The sequence below is a fragment of the Centroberyx affinis genome, unplaced genomic scaffold (genome assembly GCF_046629955.1).
Source record: "Centroberyx affinis isolate AG114_WGS23_722 - 3 ecotype Tasmania unplaced genomic scaffold, CSIRO-AGI_Caff_v1 ptg004102l_1, whole genome shotgun sequence".
Taxonomy (NCBI): domain Eukaryota; kingdom Metazoa; phylum Chordata; class Actinopteri; order Beryciformes; family Berycidae; genus Centroberyx; species Centroberyx affinis.
In genome coordinates, this window is record NW_027281881.1 from 301 (window position 1) to 24,737 (window position 24,437).

General features: G+C 40.2%; 1 protein-coding gene across 1 annotated transcript; it reads left to right on the plus strand.

Moving 5' to 3' along the window:
• The first annotated feature begins 15,779 nt into the window (after positions 1–15,779).
• Positions 15,780–24,121, plus strand: LOC139663724 (meiosis-specific with OB domain-containing protein-like). The gene is made up of 13 exons (XM_071542444.1): positions 15,780–15,836; positions 16,089–16,146; positions 16,420–16,551; positions 16,985–17,057; positions 17,260–17,455; positions 19,662–19,762; positions 20,001–20,053; positions 20,246–20,341; positions 20,682–20,774; positions 21,725–21,869; positions 22,573–22,759; positions 23,843–23,929; positions 24,017–24,121. Exons 1-13 carry the CDS (start codon positions 15,780–15,782, stop codon positions 24,119–24,121), a joined length of 1,383 nt encoding a protein of 460 aa, XP_071398545.1.
• The last annotated feature ends 316 nt before the right edge of the window (positions 24,122–24,437 follow it).

Below are 24,437 nucleotides of genomic sequence, written 5' to 3' on the forward strand. Positions count from 1 at the left end.
TGAAGCTTTACAAGTTTACTTCACACAGACCAGAGGAGACTCTTCAGTTTGAGTTTCTGTAGGTGGCTAGGATCGCTGCTCATGCTAACTACCCAGTTCTTCTTCTGTTGATTTAGAAACAAAGCAGAAACGCATCACTTCCTGTGCGCCAGAGGATTTTTCCCGGGAAAGACCGACCAGACTCCGGGTGTTTAGAACAGCAAATGGAAAAAGCTTTCATGAATTGGATATAGGTTTAATCACTGTTGTGTTATATCAACTGACAATAGTGAGCAGCAAAACTGACATTTATTTATATGAAAATGTCACAGACTATTACTTTAACTCAGATGTTTGTGCATGTGTAGGCAGTAGCACACACACACACACACACACACACACACACACACACACACACACACACACACACCTCTATTCCCCATTCCCAGCCCCTCATTCTATCCCTCCCCTCCCCCTCCCTCCCTCCTGTCCTCCTCTCCTCTGCACCAAAAGGTAAATTAGATGCCATTCCACATAACAGATGTCTGGGGAGTCGGGTCTCCTCCTGTGTGCTGGAGTCCTTCTCTAAAGACTCACTTAGGTCTGGGTCAGATGGAGTTTCCTCTGGCTCCTGCTGAGGAGGAGGAGGAGGAGGAGGAGGAGGAGGAGTGGCGTCTTCGGGGACACGATCGTCTTTCAACTGCTCAGGTTCATCTAAAGGGGATGATGCAGAGAGACAAAGGAAAACTCCTGGTGATATTCAAAGGAGAACAAACATCTAGTTATTATTGTTTTACTGTAGTTGTTTGAATTTCCTTATGATATAAAGCAAACTGTTAAGTACTACAACTTGTTGGCAATGAATGATACTTCATACTAGGGTTAGACCAAGATACCTGCTTGCATATTGCATGTTGCATATTTCATATTAAATATCAGATATCGGCCAGTCATGTCGTCCATTGTTGATATGATAGAGGTTCCTCCCTGATCACAGAAAACAGTCTGCAAATTGTATTTTCTTTGCACATTTTATGCATTCATTTGTTCAATTTTGGGTTTTTGTAAATTAATTCTTCATTTTAAAGCCTAATGTATCCCACATTTTAGGCGGGTTGGGTCAGCCTGCCTTAAAGAGCTGCTATCCCAAAAAGAATTTCATTAGTCTTCGTTAGTTCAGTGGAGAGTTTTAGTGTCCCATGATGGTCTAAATGCTGTTTCAGAGGCTTTTCCACACTGACTAGAATAACATTCTGGGGGGGAAACGCTAAATCCATGTAATTTTGGCGTGAAAATTGCCAAGTTTAAATATTGAATATCAACTTTTGGCAGCTTCAATCCATGTAATCTTTGGGATTTTTTTGACACGAAAAAAGTCAAACTTAAAGATCCTGAATAGCAGCTATCAGCAGCTTCAATTCTGGGGGATGACTGAATACTACATTTTGTCATGAAAATGGTCAAATTTAAAGATAATGAATATCGACATATTGACTATCGGTGACTTCAGTCTAAAGATATCTGTAAGGCTATCGGCCTTCAAACCCCACATCAGTCTAACCCGACTTCAGACCGTCTCATGCTGACTCATTGTTGTTCTCATTGAGCGTCAGCCGCTAAGTCTAAGCAAATGTTATGCTTCGGTATGAGGAGGGATCATCAGACTGTATTATCTCCAGTGATTACCGGAGCAGATCGGAGACAACGTCCTCTTCCTGTGGACTGGTGGGAGCCAGGCTGCATTTAATTCCCACATCGGAGTCCGAGATGGGAACAATATCGCATCTCAGCCCTCGGGGGCCTGACAGAGGACCGGATCACCTCCCCGACTCTCATTATTTAATATCAGAGCGCTTTGCTGAGAGGCTGCGAGGAGGTCAGAGATTTATGGTCAGCGTTCAATAAGAACCATGTCACACACACACACACACACACACACACACACACAAACATGAATACACACAATTAACAGAGGACACAAGCTTTGGAGAGAGTGCCAGCAAGAGGCAGTCAGCATTTTCTATAAAGAGTTCTCAAATGTGGCCCAACTGAAATAAATTAAAATAAAATAAAAAAGACATTGCGGTTTTTAATAAAAATGTTAAAAGCTGGCTGAAGCAAAATCAGAGCTGTATGCATGACTTGATGATATTATTGTTATTTGTTGTTATTTGTTGTTGTTTCATCTTTCCTTCCTAAATGATGCTTCATAATTGTATGTAACCTTGATATTTTCTTTCCTTTTTTCTTCTTTCTTTCTTAAGAAAAGCCTAACTAGGGACAGGAGTTGGAAACTAATAGCCATAATCTCTGTATGCAGAACATCAATTGCATCAACTTGTTTGTAACTAATTGAAGTGGCACTATGTTAAATTGCATTGTCCCTATTAAATAAACTATATAAATAAAATAGAGAGGGAGCAAAGGAAAGCGAGAGAAAGATTGATGCAGATTCAGAGACGGCAGAAGGGTTAAATGCGACAGAGAAAGAGAGGAAGAGCAAGAAGAAGAGATGGCAAGAGGAGAGAGAGAGAGCGATTAGACAAGGATGGAGAGAGAGGGAACGGGTCCAGTGTCCAGGTCAAGCCATCAGCACTGGAGAGAGAAATGAGACGGGAAGGCCCAAGAAAAACAGAGAGACTTTTCATCTTTCCTCTCCCTTCCCCTCATGATAGGAAACGCACAATCTGAGACAAAGACAGAAGATCACGCGCTGTAACTGCTAACAGATGTGATTATCATTCACAATTTGCATCATCAATAAAAAATTATATGATATCATTGCACTGACAATGTAATTATAATTATTGTTCACCCACTCCAAAATATCACATTGTTTTCCGACCGCGATGGCCATACACTATAGTTTTGATATTTATGTCACTCTGAGGCAGATGCTCTGACATCAAATTGACATTCTAGGGTTTGGGGGATAAGACAAACCAGAAATTTAAAAAGAAAAAAATACGTATACATATTATTTTTGCCATTAATCCCAATGACTTTAAGTATCAGTCAGCAGATGCTGAAGAGGTTGGAAAGACAAACATTACCACTGATATCACCATTTTCTAGATTATATGAAACTGCAGGCCTACTGTGCTATCTAGAAATATGGCCCTGTACTCAAGCTTTTTAAATAGGAGAAATATAATAGTGATGTTGGTTTAGTAGTTAGGTTACGCAGCCGTACAAGTTTCACGATAAATTTAAAGGTTGATATTTATATTCTACGATAACTTATCCATCTTAAAGTGAACTCTCTGCGAACTCTACACTTCACTTCTTGGACACAAATAAGCCATACTCCATACCAAAGTTATAGACTGATATACCAAGCTGATATACAAAGCCTTTTAATAAAAAAGCCAATCATGTTGCCCCCTGCCAATATGATAGAAGCGAAGATATGATTTTACTCAACATGTTCAGAGGTGGAAGTCTGTAAAATCTACATTTAAACCTGGCTCAGCCTGCCTTAAAGAGTTGCTAATCTTAAAAGAATGTCATTAGTCTGGGATTCAGTGGAGAGTTTTAGTGTCCCATGATGGTCTAAATGCCGTTTCAGAGGCTTTTCCACCCTGACTAGAGGAAAATTCTGGAGGAAACACTAAATCCATGTAATTTTGGCGTGAAAATTGCCAAGTTTAAATATTGAATATCAACTTTTGGCAGTTTCAATCCAAAAAATCTCACTATTATCAGCCTTTAAAAGTCTATACCAGTCCTCCACACACTCTATACAGGCAGCCTTAATGTACCTCCATATGCCATAAGCAGGCATCCATCTGCACCAGAGACACTTCACACTCCCAGGGATCAATGGGCAGCCTGGATGGCCATAATCCCCCCCTCTGTCTGACAGACTGACACTAAGACACAGGTAATAGAGCACATCGTAACCGGCACATGAACAGCCTCTACAGGCGTGATCAATACGGAGCTAAAAGAACAGGTAATATGATATTGATGGACTCAGAGGGTGAGCAGATGTATGTGTTTCTATGTCTCTCTGTGTGTGTGTGCCTCTGCGACTGCCCATGCATGCATGTGTGTCTGAGTTAATGTATCTTTTTACTACACAAATGTATCTTCACCCAACATGACATGCCATTGCATTTGTAGCAGCCACTTGCCCAGCTACAGCTTCACTGTGTTGATCAGTCTGAGGCACTGGTGTAGTCATGGGGCCTAACGGAAATCAATGACATGGAGAATATGTTGTTAATATGAGAACTACACTGGCACTTATTCATAAATGGGTCTCAACAGATATATCAGGATGTGAATATTGTAACGATTTGTTGTTGAAAAAGGGAAATTTCCCAAATGATCTTTAAAACCTAAATTAGTTTCCCAGTCATTAATATGAGGAACAAATGCCTATTTTTTTTCCATTTCCATCACAATATTCTGCAGATAAATAAGCCATCAGTGACTTTTACTGTTAATTCTCAATATCGTTATAGCATTGAGGGGCTTCCAGGGGGTCCCCAGTAAATTGATGAATTGTTAAACTTCAGCATTATTTCATTTACAAGACGTTAACACAATTAGAGAATGTAGAAGAATGACTGTTTTGATCATAGTTTCACTGTTAACTCTCTACCTACAATATGATAGTCATGGTTCTGGACAAAATCATATCTAACAATAAAAATATTCTCAGATTTGGGTCAGAGATTTTGGTCCAAATCTCATCAAAAGGCTCTAATATGGACTGAATTAGGGGTCGTTGATATGAAAAAGGTTGAGAATCACTGGTCTAGCCTTTGTCTTGATCAAACCAGCTGACAGGACCGAGGAACAGTAAGTCATGTTTAATTCAAAGACCGTTCTCATAAAAATCTCTCTAGATGTAATTATTCTACACAGTTATGTGAGCCAAAGGCCAGAGTGAAACACCAGAAGTCCAACTCTGGTGGTCCAAAGTATAACGTCATTGACAGCGAAGGGGAAAGTGTCTCAAAGGTCGAAGTAAAAGTCCCAAAGAGAGACAGAGAGACCGAGCAAATTAGGTTAGGTGGTCTCTATTAATCCAAATATAACAGACCCATTTTAAAGTCAGACACAGACAGAGACGGTGAGTTGGCATGGAGGTCAGTATCAAGTGACCAAACATAACCCCTTACACAGCAAGCGGGTGAAGGAGAGGGCGGTGAAATTGTCAGATTTAAGCTCCCAAATAACTTGACACACAGACAGAGAGCGGCCAGATATAATGCTGCGGCCTTCGCAGACTTAAAAATCAGCAGCAGCGACTGAAACGGCGACATAAAGGTCGGATTCAGGAGGCCAAATATAACATAACAGACAGCGCACTTGTCCTGATGGAGCCATTAGGATTCCCTCCATGCTGTAGGTCTAAACTAACCTGTCAGCCCCTGTGCTGGCAGCTGATTTAGGGACAGACATGTCACTGCATACAGAGCCAGGGGTTAGGGTCTGTCCTGCCCACCCATGAAGCCCCGACACCCCACTTCCACTGCCAACGCTCTGCTCTGCTATCTTCATCTGCTCTGTCGCTCCCTTAATTGAGCTTGATTGAGTTTTAGCAGCAGTATTAATGTAGGTTGACAAGGAGAAATACGGGAGCTAACTGTCCTTAATGATGATCCACACTGAGGATTGAAATCCAAGGTGGTCTCGTGGGGTTGAGACCCCCATGAGAGCTGAAATGTCAGGGTGAGGATCCCTAGAAGTGTCAAAGACAACGACGCAAAAAAAACCCCCAAGGAGTCTGTGCATCAGGATCAGAGCCATTATTAAGGAATTAAGGAAACAGAATGTGAATTGAATTGGAATGACAGTAAATTGAATTCCATGAAATTCCACTTCTAAGAGAGTTTGTCTTGACTTGCTAAACATTTTAGAAATCAAACATTATGAATCAAATAAAAAACAGATAAAAAACAAATCAAATACATTCAATCATCATCAAATACCACCTGAATGGTTCCATAAACATTTTAGGATATTCAGTATTGATGTGATGCATATCCTGGTTTGACAAATACAATGTCTCTTCTTTATTCATTTGATAATCATCAGTGAGATCCGTATTTTGTTTTCTCTCTCTCTCTTTGTTGCTCAGCGCTCATTGCTGTGGTGTTTCTGCTCTGTACTTCCTAGAGATCACCTGTCAATCAAACAGTGTGGGTGGGACTGTGACGTCTTTTCCCTGGGATTTTCTGTTGATGAAGTTTGAGTTTCTGGCTGAATCACTATCGTGTTATATCAATCGGTGATAGAGGGTAGCAAAACGTAGATTTATTTAAGTACTTTAAGTCACTAACTCGATCAATCAGTCAGTCAGTGAGTCAATCAGGCATCAAAGGCTGTTTTTTGTGTCCTTTTTCCCCAACAAATAACTATATACTCTTTCTAGTCTCTAGTTAAATACATCTGTAGCATCTTTCTGTCTTCCCGTCTCCCTCGGCTGCGTCTTCACCGTTTAATCTCCAGAGACTCCCTGTGCTCCCATTCACTCGCTCATTTAGCTGAGCACAAAATTCTCTGCTTCCATTTTAATCAGGATTCAGCCGAACATCTTTTGTCAAACTGCTGTTGACGTTCCCACTCCCTCTGGCAGGGCTTGGCTCGGCGATGCCTGCAGACTCATTCTCTCTCTGTGTGTTCTCCTCCTCCACCACAGCATCGAACCCCAAGAGCCCCGACTGGTTATTACTGGGAAGCCTGGCTCTTCCCAGTCACATTCCCCCTTCTCTCTCTGTCATTCCTCCCAGTCTCTGCTGGTCTGGAATGGCTGCCGAGGCCACGCTAATGCACTGCAGTACATGATGGCCTGGCTGGGATGGGGCCATAATTCGTTCCATTCCTTTTTATTAAACCCGTAGCCACACTGTTATTAGTGCTTGGTGAAGAGGGTTGCTCTGTAACAGCGTGATGTCTTCCATATGTGATGTTACTGCCATCCCAGAGAGAGAGAGAGAGAGCGGGGAGAGACAGATGAGACGGAGCCTGTTCCTCTAATAGCAGAGTTTGGTTTGAATAAGGCCTAAGTGACGTTGAGTAGGATATGGTCTCATAGCGGCATGGAAGAAGAGTCTAATGCATCAGTGCAGGACTTCAAGAACAGAACATTTCTCATTCTCATCACGACCATATTTGCAGCGGCAGCAATTGTAGAAGCCTTCTTTTAATGCATTTATTCTGCGTCTATTCTGCAGTAGTACTGGATACAATTTGTACTCCCATACCATACAGTTGAACCAAAATAGTCTACACTGCCAGTCAAGTTTGGACAAGCCACATTTTTCTTTATTTTTACTATTTTTCACATTTTAGAATAATAGTAAAGACATCAAAACTATGAAATAACACAAGTGGACTTATGCAGTGACCAAAAAAAGTGTTACACAAATCAAAACTATGAATGCTTTGTATGTTTTGAATATAAAAAAAGATGCAATCATTTAAAGTTTTGTTTTTGCTCTGCTATAAAATTGGAAAATGTCACTTCACACCCCCTTTTGTTCTTTAACCCTCATGTTGTCCCTGTGCTGCGTGTGTGTGTGTGTGTATGTAAACTACTAGTCAAGTTTGGACACACACATTTCTCTTTATTTTAGAATAATAGTAAAGAAAGGAAATATGAAATAACACAAATGGAATTATGCAGTGACCAAAAAAAGTGTTAAACAAATCAAAACTATCTTATATTTTAGATTCTTTAAAGCAGCCGCCCTTTGCCTTGATGGAAAGGCAAAGGCTTTGGAAAGAAATTCATACATAGGTATCAACTTCAATATTTATATTTGTCTACAAAAACAGATTGCAAGCCTTTATATCAAAATACACATAGAACATTCAATCAGGTGTGTCCAAACTTTTGACTGGTAGTGTATTTTAACCCAAAACTATAGTGTCTCTCAAACAACGAGTTTCCACGTTGTTCCTTGTAGGATCTGGTGGCTTCAAAGATAGCAAATCTTTTTTTTCCAACCAGCTACTCTTGGGGATGGAGTGCAAGTGCAGCAGCAGTTCTTCAAGCTTGCAGTAAAAAAAAGTGGGACTTTGACAGTGACATCTGTACCTGTATGTGCTTCCTCTCCTTTTCTTTGGTAGAAATCATGTTCTATTCTGAACGCTTGTTATATCCCCATGGTATTTCAGCACTCTGGCAACCTTTTGATGGGTCACCGGAGCCTCGAGCGGATAATCTCAAAAATACAAATCAGCTTCATACAGGCTGTGATGTCTCCTGTAGATTAATGGGCTCTCTGACTGGTGTGATACATCAACCTGAGCTACAGAGAAAACCTAATGACTCTCCTCCACAACCTGTGAGGAGCGGCGTATATCGTATGCAGCCCTGACAGCAGAGAAGTCTTGCAAATGGGCAGAAATAACCGGGGAGTCTCTGTTCATGTCTGAGACACACGACGCTGCAGAAGTCAGAATATTAATGGATTCAGTTCTCTCAGCCTCTTATTTACAGCCTCAGTATTTTTAACTTCTGAGTGAATTGATCATTGCTGTGACAGTGCATCAGCGAACGCGTGAGCTAATCAAGGGGTTTGTTCCTGAATATTGCATTTTGAAAAAAATAAATGTTGGAAGTCTTGATTCACTATTTCAAAAATAAAGATAATGACAAGGGAGAGAAAACCAGAGATGCTCCACACAATAAACATAAAAAAAGGGGAGATGCACACAAACACAGAACTGTAATTCATGTTTTTTGTGTTACATTTTTAATACAAACAAATCAGACTCACTTCTGACCGTAACACCAGTAAATTAGTGCAAAAAATAGTGTCTGTTTATCCCAGTTCAGTTTCAGTTTGTTATAAAAAACTACAGATGATTCATCAAAGCTGGTACTCGTTTGAGCGCAAAAGTCTTATGACAGTCAATAAGTCCAATAATACACCATAATGAGTTTTATTTTCAAACCATGAGTACGCATTTAACAAGACTTGATGCCATTGTTTTACAAATGGTACATATTTCATTTTATAATTAAACTCTTCTCATTTTACATGCCTTTATAAATAATAGAAAAGCAGCATAGGTCTATATGGTTTTATGTTGAGGCCACACAGTCGATACTTTGTCGTGCACTGAAAGTCAATCCCGCATTCACATACACATACCATATAAAATCAGCACATAAACAAAGCATCACTGAAATAATTTAACAATCAGCTCATGAATGACATTATTGTTATATAGCGTGAAACTGCGTGCCGCTTCGTTCCCTTCTTTCGAGGCGATGCTCCAGAATATAATGAATTCATTGTTCGGTGGAACACATGCAGAGGAGAAATGAAAGCTTCTGTTTCATATATCACTCAGCAATAATTGAACAAATGTGTTTCCCCTCTTATTTGGAGGGGGGTTGAAAAAAGCTTCAAAGGCTTCTTTTTTAATTTGGAGGGGAAAAAAAAGAAATTTGGGGTCAAATTCAGAGCAAGATATTTCTGTCAGGGCTTGTCAGAGGGGAACAACCTAAACATTCGACGTTGCGAAGACATTTCTGATAGACTGGGACAGCAGGGCGGGCTTTGATGTTGCTGAAATACGGCTCTGGGTCTTTCCACAGTAAAGATGACGAATGGATGAAAATTTCTCTGGGTAACGTTAAACTGACAGTGGCTGTATATCAAGCTGGGTTTTTGTACGAGTGGATAAAAAGTTAGAACTGAGCGATGCAAGTGCTGTCTGACTGGATACTAAAAGCTGGGCACCCACAAACACACACACACACACACACATTTAAAAACACACACACACACACATGCACAAACGCACACCCTCGCCACAAGTCACACACCATGCACACACGCACGCACACTGAATCAAATTCAGGATGAGTAAAACAATACCCTACTGTTGTCCATACTAAAATATCTCATACCAAACAACTTGGGATATCACACTGTCATTATAAGAGACAGGCTAACATTTCAGCATTGATTGTAGGGCTGAAACTGTATGGAATTTTCCAAATTCAGATCAGAAAGTAATGTAATATGGGGAGCTGAGGGGGGCTATTGGGCTGTTAAAAATGTAAAGTAGCCTATTATCCTTGTGAATGAGCTGTATCGATTTGAATAAAATACTTTCCTTTCTTTCCAAGTCCTGCAGCTTCTTTTCTACTGCAACCATTTTATCTGTAGCCCTGTTATGTTCAGTATGAGGTTATTTATTGCTGGCACCATAAAGCCTTAAGGCCGAACCAAATGTCCCAGAAGGCTTTCAGGTGACATAACCACACCCTGTGGCGGCCATATTGGAGGACCTCAGCTCTTGGGCAACAGTGGCTGTGAACGGCTGATGGCATTTCCTAACTTGTCGGTCTCAACAGAATTCAATAGTCATAGTTAATTCCTGTGCTGTTTTTGACTGGGAACTGATCATTTCATCACTGATTCATCTGATAGATTTTGTGTTTAGATAATACCAGCTTGTTAGCGAGCTAATCAGCTATCAGTCCTGTTGTTAACTCATCTGATTTTCATCTTACACTCATCTGAGATCTAGTCTAGCCTTAGTAGTGGCTGGTAGTCACATGTTAACACTATCAGTTGTTTTGCTAAATTAGCACACTGGATAGTTAGCTAACTAACGATGCCAAAAACGAACTGTTTGTCCACTGAGCTGCTGCTTTTCAAGCTACAACTTGAAAAGACAAGACAGTTTATTGTGCCACCTAAATTTGGAAACGAATCTACCGCATCAGATTAGTCACTTCTACTTATAACATTACTGAACTGACCTACACCCACATTACAACATCTTCAACCATTTTCAGGTATCTCTCATTTTCCTTTCCTGGTTGTTACATATTTAGCCATTATTTGCGCACAGCTCTTTGGACCTCCATGATGGCAGCAGATGTGGTAACTATAGGAGATTTGTGACGCAACTGCAAAGCCTCTATAACTGAACATAGTCCAGCATAGGCTTAATGAATTTTGCTGCCCATCCCCCATTACATAGTACGATCTGACTTGTGTATGTGTGGTTGTGTGCACCGCAAATTTGGAGAGCGGCCATAGCAGAGCAAGCCAGACAGTAGGAAGACAGAAAACATGCCTGGCTGGGTGTGAAGGTGGTAGTACCTGTTTTGTGTAGACGCTGACATAAAATTTCCTCCATCACAAACATCACAGCATTCATTCTCCTATTCACTCGCAGTATGGCAATGGTCAAACGTGTACAACTGAAAAGAATTTGACTTTTTTTTTAGTCTTGTTCCAGTTAGAAAGTCAGGGAGAAATGCCACTTTCAGTTTTCCCTTTAGCTTTTAATTTTAATTTGAGCTGTAATATAATGTTTCCTGCCTAATTTTAGTCTTAGATACCTGGAAAAGAGAGAAAAACAAACTCGAAAACAGTAAAAGACGCATGAAACGGCAGTCATGGCAATACCACCACAACATGCCGCCTTATTACCTCAATACTGGGCTGTATAATTGATGGGAGGGATAGGCTGACATCATGGCGTGGCGAGGTCCCTGATTTCTTTATCCGCGCTGCTTTTCAACAGCACATTATTAACATCATTTAAGGTTTCCTCCGCAGTCGTACCCCCATCTCTCTGGACATGGGGGGGGACGGAGAGACAGGGAGCATTGTTCTACCAAAAGAGCCCCAGCTGGATCCAATGGCTTCAAGCAGACCCGGCGGTGCGGCAGCTAGCGAGTCCGTCACACAGGTGGCAGGGAAATTACAGTGTACACATACTTCTAAGTTTGGACGCCTTCCACTTCTGGAAGTCAATAAAGACTGTGGCGGCTGCTGCCAACAACTGCAAAAGCTATAGTTGAATGTTGAAGTTTGGTCCATGCCAAGATATTGCTCACTGCTCACAGAGGACAATATGTTTTAATGATCTGATTCAATAAAAAAAAAAAAAAAAATTATTCTGATTGGTTCCATTAGATCCTCACAGAATATCACGTCTTCTAGGAGGTGCAGCACTGAAGCAATGAGTTTTATTTCTAACAATAGGGCCATTGTCTCTCTCTCTCTCTCTCTCTCTCTCTCTGTGTGTGTGTGTGTGTGTGTGTGTGTTTCACCAGTAACCGAGCACCTACTGTATACTGCTTCCTGAATGACAAATTACAACACTGTACATCGCTGCCTCTTTATTACATTTTTAAAAGTAAACATAAATTCTTAGACTCCCTGATTGCACCTTTAGAGGAAACCATACAGCTCTAAATCTCAGCTCTGTTTTTAACAAAGAACACACACACACACACACACACACACACACACACACACACACACACAAAACTATACAAAACAAATGTGTAGCTGTCCCATCCTGTCAGTCCTTGTGTAAAGGACTGGGCTTGGCTTTGTGCTCTCTGAACAGTCATTGGTGTCTTTACTCCCTCTTCTGTTATCATGTTTTATAGAGGCTTTGTTGTTATTTGGCTTCTTCTAGTTAGCTAGCGCGCTAATTAGATGTGTTAACACAACAGTGGTGGATAAATCAGTGGTGAAAGGATCAGTTCCCAGTCAAAAACAACACAGAAATTAACCATGTCTATTGAATCTGTTCAGAGGGCGAAGTCATACCTTTAGAAACACAATCAGCCGTTTACAGCCACTGCTACCCAAAAGCTGAGGGTGTGTTATGCCACCTGAAAGCCCTCTGTTGTGCCAGTATCACATCACCAATCATTACAATCGATTGCAGATATTTTGCCTCATTTTACATCGCAATTACATGTAATTTACTGTGGATAAACTGCGCCTGGTATCACTACCACACAGTGACCATGGTAGTGTGTCATGGCCGCTCAGGAGAACATCACACAAACAACACAGACGCATATCAGCCGTGTATTTGCACACACTTGCATCACACATGTACACAAAACAACACACACAAGCACTCCCTCTCTCTCTCACACACACACTCACACAAATGATTGATTATCAGCTGAGGAGTGGTCAGACCCTGCAGGCCCTCCGGGGAGCCGACCCCAGGCGGAGAGGCCACCCAATCACAGCACATTCCTTCACTGACTCTGTTTGCCGCCCGAGGCCGTACACTTCCTGCTTGACTTTGAAGAAAGTCATGTCATCAGAAGTGATGAACCAGGCTGTTTTGTGACTGTCATACATACAGAAACTCAGATGGGTATTCAAATCGCTTCAAAGACACAGTGTGTAGATAGAAACAAATTAATATACGGGACCAAATTATGATTGATGACTGATTAACTGAGGCTATGAATTCATTATGAATAAATCATTGAACCAAAAGTAAGTTTCACTTGATTTATCAGATGTTGCTTTACTGCACTGTGATTAATGGACTCACAAACTGTAGTCTGAAAAACCTAATGAAATTAGAATTTGAAATTTTTTCCATTTGAATAGCTATAGCCACCGCTGCAAATAACAAATCGATTCCTCTGCGTAGCTAAATGTTCAATCTATTTAATCAGTCCTGTTTTACATTATACAACATTATACAAACCCCATCGATATATTGATGAAACATTACACATCAGGCAGTCTGATGAGAAATAATCTCACCATGCTGAGTTCCTGTTATGAGTCACACGTGTCTGCTGAGTAAAGTGCATTTAAAGCGCTTCCTACCGTTTTTTATCATAAGTTAAAACACATTGAGCGTAGAATCACATCAACAGAATTATTATTGCGTGAAAATCAACATTAGTCACAGGGATGAGATCCGATCCAAACACCCAACCACCAGGATTAGTCACTGTATAACAGGAACAAGACTGTCTAAAGCTGAATGAGGGGCTCCGGTTACACCTTTTGATTCCTGCTCAGGTGTGTATGACAGTGTCACGTGTCGGCTATACAGCTTTGTGCCATCAAACCGCCTCTGAGCAGCTGGTGAGGCGAGAAGCTGTCAAATCTGTCTCAGTAGCTGTCTGGGAGCAAATCCCTGCTGTGTATGATGAGCAGGATGGATTATCAAGGCAGTATCAAAGTCTGAGGTGCAGTGAGTTTCAGTGTGTGTGTGTGTGTGTGTGTGTGTGTGTGTGTGTGCCTCCAGTCCATCAGCTGCATTGTTCAGTCCCATTTCGCTCCCTGTTTGCTCAGCTGTATAGATGTTCACTGTATTGAATGTGTGTTGATTTGTAGATTTCATGCTAGGCAACATGATGTAAAGTCTAAAAAAAAAAACATTGGGTGACTAATAGACACAGGTCTGGTTTTATTACAGTCTGCTTTAAAAATAGATGCGTTCTGTTCATGCCATAGTCGATCTCAGTTACAGGTAATAAAATCTTTTGGGGAACAAATTTGGAAGAAGTTGGTGAATATTTTGATTTTAAATGAGGAATCAGAGGATGCAAAGAAGTGGAGGTTTAGCCTAGTCCACTTGTTCAAATTGCGGAAAAATGAGAATTAGGGTCACATTATAGCCTACATTTTTTTCATGGAGGATAAAAAAAATGGATGTTTTAAAGTAGAAAATAGATAGACAGACAGACAGACAGACAGACAGCTAGATAGATAGATAGATAGATAGATAGATAGATAGATAGAAAAAAAAAGGAAGAAGACAAAAAAGGGAAAATATTAAATGGCTCATAGACACAGGAATTTATATAGCTCCACTACCACTTCCATACTTGGGGACTCTTGCTTGTAAATGACCGGGTAGAGTAAGGGGAGGCAGACTGCAGAAACACACACATATACTCATACCATGCATGAATATACACACTCATAAATGCTAGATATAGTAACAACTGGTTTTCTTTCCTTATTTTTCCATATTAGTGCTTCGCTTTTTCATAAACGGCATCTGGTAAAGAAATATAACCCAATAAAATCTAATCTGTAAAGTTATTTCTTGGACGGCTGAATAGATAAGCTTGGGTGGCTGTAGGTATATATTGCTCGCACGCGCGCTTTTGCTGCTTTCAGGTGCCTCTCGTAAATTCCTAATTCCGAGTTTGAATACCACTCCTAATAGGCGATTTTTGGTCGGAAATAATAAGAAAGTCGAACCTGTAACAACGTAGTTTTTAATAAATGCTTGGGAGCAACTTGCAATGTGCAGACTCTACTTTTCTTTTGTGAATTGTATTCTGTCAGCATTTGGGATGTACATTTTTTTTTTATTGTTTTATTTTAGAAATCAAGCACAGAACTGACAGAATGGCAAAATGAGGGGGGCGAAATCCGCATCAGGCGTGTGATTGATAGGCTATTTTAATTAATTAATTTGTCCAAAGTTGTTATATTTTTGCTCTGCTAGATTTAACATCTACACTTTAAACAACGAGTGAAAATGGAACATACAATCCCATGTATTTGCACAGAAAACATAGATAACCAATACCGCTTGGTTGGGTTGTTCAAGTACGCTCAATCGTTAATTCTGATGTTTCCGACAGCACCTGAAGGCAGCATTTCCGCGGCAGTCTCGCGGAACTGCTTTGCCGCGAAAAACAAAGAATAAACTGCAAGGAAAAAGTCCCGAGTAAAAAGTCCCAGGTAAAACGGCGAAAATTACAGTATGGTATCTGACATTAGCTTGTGTTAAATATATAATTAAGCTATATTTAACTCGATAACCAGATAAAATCCCATAATATAACAGGAAAGACTCACCTGAGGTCAGTTGAGGCGTGATGATGGGGGGGACAGTTTAGCTAGCCTGAGTTAAATCATTAATCAACGGTAACATTTTTTATTAGATAATAACGGCTGTCCCGGTGAATTCATAATCCTAGCCAATGTTAACTGTCTGTGTTACATTTCTCCACCTCACAGAGTCTTTAACTATCAACTGGAATAACGGTCAGACTGTGAGTAAACAACATGGCTGCCCAGAGCTATGTCGCCATCTCTGAGCTGCACCCCAACTTTTCACATCCAGTGAGTTGAGATGAGTTTCATTTCATAAACCAGCGATTTCATCTCATTTTCATCTCACAACAGGCCATAAAACACAGCATCAGAGTCTGATAGCCTTGAATATTTTTTTCAAACGTAGTTATGTGCTACTCTGGCAATTTAGGCCTATGGTTCGGCATTGCTTTATGCCCAGTTTATGTAATTGGTTGCTGTTTAACATTGAATCCAGATGAGTCAATACATTACCATTGCTCTTTTGTTTTGTTTTTTCAGACGGTGGCTGGTGTCATCATTGGAAAAACTGATGTCAGGAGCTTCCCTGACAGAAAAAGTTAGTTTCAATGACATCTTTCATATTACTGCACTTAAGACTACAATTCTTTTCAAATATAAAAGGCAAATTCTTGAACCCAGCATTGCAGCACTGTGTCTTGTAACGCTACCGCCCTCTGCTGGCGAGGAGCTGAACTGCAACCCTCCATCCAAGTTTCTGTCTTTCTTCTTCTTTGGCATAGTTATCTTCAACACAGACCTAGAAAACAAAGTAAAAAAAAGACACATTCCTGACCCAGACACAAACTAAACCCATACATCTGGATTTCAGATGTTGGTTTTGACAGATTCACCTTCGGCTTCACCATCAAGGACTCGCCAGACTACTTCATCAACGTGACAGCCTGGGGAAACGATGGGTACATCAACGGGCTCTCCGGCAGCTTCAGCATCGGAGACTATGGTGAGGAAGTCTCTCTTGAATATCCTTAAAAGTTTTATGGATTTGAGAAAAATAAAAGAAGGCCTTAATTTATTCATCAACATGCCTCAGTCCAATGGATATTTGTGTTGAAACAGCAGCACTTTAAAATGAATGATTTTACCAGGATTTCTTGAATTGGCAAGATCATGAGTAAAAAAAATAGGCCTCTGTGGTGTCTAATTTTGATTTTGTCATGTCTTACCACCAAATGTACCAATTTTAAGTCCTTGAATTTCAACAACAAGGTCTTGAACAAGTTATCGAAAATCCCTTAAATTTGATATCCAAGCGACTGTGGGAACCCTGCTCTCTGTTTTGAAAGCACTGGTGTCTTGTTTTGTTAAACTGGCATTTGGTGATGTATTTTTTGACTTGTATTATACACACCATCTTCACTTACTGTCTTTTTCAGTCACCATTGACAATCCTTTAGTTGTCACTAAAGACCCAGAGAAAGAGGACAGATTCTGCCCTGCAACACCAAGGTAATAAACACTTCTAATGCAGGTGTTGTAGTTTTCTGCTTTCCTGTGTGAATCGTTGCGTTCACCCTGCATTGCTTGTAGACAGCTAGAGGGAACTGAGGAAATGTTATGTATTTGGTGATGTAATGCGGTGTAATGCCAAAGATGACAGTGTAAAGGGCTGGCTGGTTCAAAAAGGCCCGTATCCTCTCTGCTATCTCAGCTTCTTCAGGCTGCTGGTGACGGAGGCTCATTCCCAGGTGCGTCTGTGTGCTGACATGGATACCATCAACCGGCTGCTGCCTCTGATCCACCTGCCAGTGAAGGACTCCAGGGATTTCTACTCTCTGGGAGACATCGTGGCCAACGGGCAGAGCCTGGACGGCAACGTGATAAACATACTGGCTGCAGTCAGATCGGTACGGCGAGATCTGGGTTGTGTCAGATTCTTTCAGTATTAAAGGAAAAATTCAATTGTTACACTGTTAGATAGCATCAATCTGGGATTTTCAGTGTATTCCAGGAGTTATTTTGCGATGTAGTATTGTAATTCACTTTTCTGGTGAACCCACTTTCCCTCAACCTGCCTCGTCTACTTCTGCTTCAGTTAGTGATTTCCTACATCTCCCAGAATGACTTTCAACAACACTGTATACGTCTTGGTGGAGAGATTGATAGCAATAGTGATAGCACAGTAAGTTTTTCCTGTTAAGAAAAAGTGGACAGAGAACAATGCTGTGGTTTGCCATGCACGGCCATCAAAGAGTATGTTGTATTTTACACACTACAGTAGGGCTGCAACTAACGATTATTTTCATTGTCGATTAATCTGTATTTTCTTGATTAATCGATTAGTTGTTTGGTCTATAAAATGGTGAAAAATGTCGATCAGTGTTTCCCAAAGCCCAAGATGACGTCCTCAAATGTCTTGTTTTGTCCACAACTCAAAGATATTCAGTTTACTGTCATAGAGGAGTAAAGAAACCAGAAAATATTCACATTTAAGAAGCTGGAATCAGAGAATTTTGACTTATTTTTCTTAAAAAATTACTCAAACCGATTCATCGATTATCAAAATAGTTGGCGATTAATTTAATAGTTGACAACTAAACGATTAATCGATTAATTGTTGCAGCTCTACACTACAGACGACAAATCCGCAAAGATGCAATCTGTGGCTGCATTGCATTCTGGTTAATTTTCCGCTACTGTGGATGGAGAAATTGGTCTCTCTCTCCTCTTCTACGATGGATTTCTCCCTGTATGACTGTTGAACGTCTCTTGGTGCAAAATGGCGGCTCTAGAAAGAAGAAGCCCTCGCTCTTTGATTCTGAGGGACTGACACCAAAACCTGACGTTTACCGCTGATGTTTTAGATCGCTGAAACATTTTCTGCTGTCAAACTCCATTGTAGCTGCTGGAAATGTTTGGAAATGACGTCAGATTGTCGACGTTTGGCCAGTTATCCACAGGAATAAGAAAAATACACCACCGAACAACAAAATGTTTGTCTCAAAAGTTTTAGGGGTGTTTTAGGGTGGATTTTTCCTTTAAGAGCTTGTGACTCAACGATCATTGGTTTGAAACATGGGTGGGTCAGTTGGCCAAGAGTAGAGGATTGTGGTAGTAATGGACACTTCCAAGATAAGTTTTTGTTGCTGAATCAGCCAGTCAAGGTTCCCACTGGATTATCATTTTTGAGAGGTGTATTTGAGACAGGGAAAGTCAGGGCGTTTGATAAATTCTCTGGGGAAGTCAGGGAATTTCGGGGAATTTTTCAAATGGATCGCTTTACAGGAATATACCAGAATGTATTTTCCAACTTGTTTCACACACTGATTGCATTAGTTGGTGGTTTTCAGTGTTTTTTTCCTCCACATCAAGCTCAACTGTAGTGGAAACCAGACTGATCAACTTTTCTGAGCTGAAAAACAAAATTAACAAACCGGGGAGGAATAAAGTTTTTAGGTCATGGAAGCGCTTTTATGTTATAAAAGTCGTGGAAAAGTCAAGGAATCTTCCATCAGGGTCCATGGTGGGAACGCTGATAAGCATGAAGCAGGGCGTTGTTGAGCATATATGATTAACAAATCTTCCTTGTCTAAGAAAAAGTAAAAAAAAAAAAAAGGTAAAGGTTAGTTTACTTCATATTAACACATATTATTACTTCACAAATCAAATTAAATCACCTACAAGAGTATTTTGTGTCCATATTGTTTAGTGTGGTTATAATAAAATAATAATAATAATGATAATAATGATAAGCTTTATTTATATAGCACTTTTTAAACAGAGTTACAAAGTGCTTTACAGTCAAAATAAAAGAAAGAGAGAGAAAAAGTAAAATAACAACAATAAGATGGAACAATAAAAGACAAGAACAGCATAAAACTAACATAATAAAAGGCAAAAACATCATAAAAAAAGGATTACACAGTTTTATGGTCATTGGTCTTTGTTTGCCTGTAACACATTAATGCAAAGTCCTGCCATAAGGGCCTAAAGAAACGCCTCAGAGTTCAGAATGAGGCCGGATCCTGCACTTAATGTCACTACAGTTTTTAACAGGAAAAGGAAAGATATTGTGATAGGAACTTCAGATAATTGTGTTTACGTTTTTTTCAGATTGCCGAGCCGAAGCAGTTCACCACTTCAGACGGACGCAAAGGGCAGAGGCTGGAAGTGAAGCTCTTTGATGACTCTGTCACTTCCTTCTCCTTAGTCTGGTGAGTCATTGGCATTTATTAATTTGGAAAATGAATAAAGAATCATTATTTTTTTGCCTTTGTGCCATATTCCATCTTTTGGCCCCTTGGATCGCTGCCCTGTAACTTTAGGTTACCACAAATTTAGTTTGGTGACATCCAGCTTTAGGTTGACCCCCTGAACCTCTGTACCGCATGTGTGTTTGATTTTCACCATGTTCTCCCTGGAGTAACTCCCTGACCTCTCCATCACACACAGCTGGGACAGAGAGGCCATTCAGCTCGTACAAACCCTGATACCAAAGGAGACGGGTAGGTTAACAGTGGCTGCTCCTTCTCAGCCGCAAACTGAATCTTTACTTAACCTTTATTCCTTTCTGTCATGTCCCATTAAGACAGCAAACTCTTTTTCAAGAGAAATATGCAAGTGGAAATTCGAGATTAACGTTGTGTTTATATTTGAGAAATCTTACAGTCGTTTTGCCTTTTATTCTTCACTCAAAGTGCTCTTCATCGCGGATGCAAAGATTGGTTTTGACAGCTTTCGCAACTGTATGGCAGCAACGGTTAACTCCAAAACCATTATCACTGTCAACCCTGGTAAGGAAATCACAGCGACATTTACAAATGCATAGGATCTGATGTAACTCTCCCTTGTGCTATTAAGCGAGGATAAGCTGGAAAGGTGGAAAATGATCCCAGTTAAGTTTGCCTACTCTACCTGTCACTTTGGAAGTTTACTAACCTTTGTGTGTAGGTCCTTTATTTTCATTCAAAAAATCTGATTTTTAGAACGAATTCTGGCCAACCACAGCCCACACTAGTCATGGTGTACAACAGAAGAAAAAATATCAGTTTTCTTGCCCTGGAATTAACATACATTATATTCAATGAGACGTATTCTTTGTTGCTGTCAACGTCAATTATAATCTGATCTCAGACACCAAGGAAGCCAGCCTGCTGTTCAGCTATGCCAAGCAGGTTTCTGAGTCCGGGGCTCTGGATGAAGATGAGAAGCCTGAAAATGTGCCTGGTAGGAAACAGTGAAGACTACATCATATCTTTATCCCTTGCAGAATCAATGCGGAAAAAGCGTCTTTGAAATTTTCATCATTTTAACCAATTAGTTGATTGATTTGAGTCTTTTAAAATGTCCTTCATCGATCATCATTGAAGCTCTTTTGTTAAGCATTGAATTAATTCCCTGTGGCAACACGTACACTTTTGCCATTTTGTCATTTCAATGTGATTCATGAGATCTGATAATGAAGATCAGATGACATGAGGTCACATCACTGTGTGCCAACACACGGCCCGAAAATGTCTGTTCTGCATCTCCCATTGTTCTATTAATTTAAATATGTGTCCGCATTACTTTTCCCCTCTGCCTCTCCATCTCTTTATGTTACTCATATTCACATTGTGGTTTGCTTGCATCCGTAGTATGTAGATTTTTTTCCTCTTTGACTCATTCTAATACTGTAAGCTCTTATCTTGAAGTTAAAAAAAATCCCTTGTATGTCTCATCTTAACATCTTATTTTTCTTATTTCTTTTCCTAGCATTTCTTTCACACACAATCATTCCTGGGTCACAAGAATATAGTCAGTGCACTATGGCCCTGATTTTCACTCCTTACCATTTGTTTCTTGTAATGCTAATGATCTAGGAATGGAAGTTATTCCGCTGTCAGCTGAATGCCCAAAATGTAAAATGTAGATGTAGAATTTGGATAACAATACAAGCAGGATCACTTCCATGTCTGGTTTGAAGATCTGTGGGCAATGAGCAAAAACAGAATGAGTAAAATCAGATTTTTGTGCATCCAGTCCTATCACTTAATGTTTCCCGAAGTGAAAAATTATCAGATGGCGAAAATACTGAAATGACAAGTGCTGCCCGTCTCATAGCCTGCCTCGTCTTGACTCAGAGTTTGATAAATACAAAGCTGCAGACATCAACATGTGGTGTTGTTTTTGTCCAGTGGATTCCATCAGTGATGTTTACACAGTGAGCCAGCTGAAGCAGAAGGCCCAGGAGAGTCCTGAGGCTTTCTTTGGCATCACTTACAGCTTCATCTCCAAGCTGGACCTCGATGCTTCTCTCTCAAAAGTCATCAGGACCCGCTGGTAAGTTCATCAAGAGTGGATGCATTATCAAATAGTTACTATATTAACCTCTTACACCCATTACAAATGCATGTTACAAGCCTAAGCTTTGTTCAAACCCACAGAACTTTATTTTAAATTCTAGTCAAGATCCAAAGGTTTCCAAAGATTTGACCAAATATGTCATGCTGAATTACAGGGAAATGGGTATAAAATGATGCATAAGACATCTACATTTTTTCCATTTGATGTAATGGCACAGCCATAAAAAAATGGCATCTTGGGTTTGAATATTTCACTCAGTATGAGCGTGCTGTAACTTCAGTGACGCATTGGAACAAGCAGATTCAGAATATGTATTTGTATGTGACATTGTCATACAGTAGGGGAAAAAATCTGACTTTGAAGCTACTTAAGGGGAAATTTAAAGGGAAATCAGGGTGCAAGGGGTTAAATAAAATAATTTATATCAAAACTTTCTAATCTACTCTCGATCATGATTCAAGGTTGTGCTTAAAACAACCTCAAACACTCAAACACTGGATTTAATTTTATATAACTAGGGAGGAGAAACACAATGTGAAATTGATGTGATTTAGGAGGAGAATGGGAGGTGTTGGCAAAGGAAAGTAGATCTCTAGTAGAATCTCTCCTCTTGATCACTCGTCATAACCTCCAGCTACTAAACAATCCTTCGATCAGTCTCTTTCCTCTGCTCTCCCAGCTCCAGGTGTAAGTACCAGGTGACCGAGGACCTGCAGAGCTGCACCAACTCTCTGTGTCCGGGCGGGGAGCAGGGCGTGTCGGCGAGCACGGGCTTCGACCTGCTGGTGGACTTCACCGATCACACCGGCACCCTGCAGGCCTGCTCCCTCCGAAGCCCCGTCGCCGAGAAGACGCTCGGCTGCACTGTCAGTACACCTGCCGCACACACAGACAACTCTTTAGATATACGTAGATAGTAACTCTTAAAAAGCACCAACCCGCTGAGCACTAGACATCATTTCAACATTGCATCTATACTTTAGCTCTCATACAGCCCAGGATCTGTTTGGGTATGTACAGCCCAGCTTTAGACCAAATAGTAATTACATTATTACATATTTAAACAATGCGTAAACACCTGTAAATATAAAAATATGCACCAGAGAAGTCCATATGTACAAGATAATGCTTTAGTTCTTGTCATTTACCCCAGAAGACATAGTCTAATATGTAAAAGTCTATACTAAACTTTCACTTTTAAACCCTCTGTAGCCTAATTTTAGCCCAGATGTTTATAACCATTTAGACATCTTTTAAACAGCTAATCAACATAAAATCACTGTGTGTTATGGGTTCAGGTGTAAGGAGTGGACAAAAGGGATTATGATTATGGTTTTGAATCATCAGTTGTCTATGCAAATATTTACAGTACATATATATATATATATATATAGACAGAGAGCAGTATAGATCCTGACTTGTGATCACAGGATGCATAGGGCATGATCTCTCAAAAGCCCAGCTAAGAGGCCACATGTCTGCTTTGTCACTATAGCAGTAATACTTAATTCTTCTCCCACAGCTGTATTGACTATTTACCTTTAACTCTTATATGTAAAAATGTAGGAGTGTCTGCCAAGTGCCAAGTTCAGATCTGTGCAGGTTTGGAAAGTCTGGGAAATGGTTGACATGAATAAGTGAATTTGATCATATCCAGGTCTCAATGGGTTTGGGAATAACAGAGAAATCTGGGAAATTATAAAGAAAGAATTATTTGATGTTCAGTCCTGATATACATGTGACTATATGTACATAGAATAACCTTCAGGTATAAAGTGATAAGTCCAGGAATATTGCCCAGCCACTGTCAGCATACATCATATTGAATGCTGTACAATATCTTCAAATCCAGTTAAAAACAACTGTCTTGGAAAAAGTATGGAATTTTAAAATGTGTGTGTGGATATGGAAAGGTTTGTTAAACAGCATTTCCATTTCACCCGTTGTAGATAGAGGAGTTTACCAGTTTGACCGAGGAGGCACGGACTGCAATGAAGTGGAAATTTCTTTTGGAGAGATGCAAAATATATGTGAAGGTGGGTTTCTATTCTCTACTGTACAGTTTAGCTAGAAAAAAAAACAAAACGTTCAAAATAATACAAAATGATCATAATATTTTCTAGATCCTCCCTTCTACCAAGATGAGGACTGGGATCAAGGGGGCGGTTGTGGCTTGCTCATTGGCCGACCCAGGGGAAGTGAAACAACACATGTCCGCCCTGCTGTGATCAGAAGAAAGTAGAAAGAAGTCAGAGACCGAACAGGCAAGCAGATATGTTGCGGTTATAGTTGCCCTCTTCAACTGCTGTGATGGGAAAGAATACAAGCCTGACTGCTGAGAGCGACTGAAAAGCTGTTTCTGAAACGTTATGGTTGAGATGCACTAGCACTTGTGCCCAGGGGAATAGATTAGTCTTGATTTGGGCATATTTGTGGATAGATGTTTCTACATTTTCTGCATTATTTATTTACCTTTATTTATTCAAAAAAATGTGTACTGTTAACTTGTTTGATTTTTTTTTTATTGTCTTTAATAAACTCTAA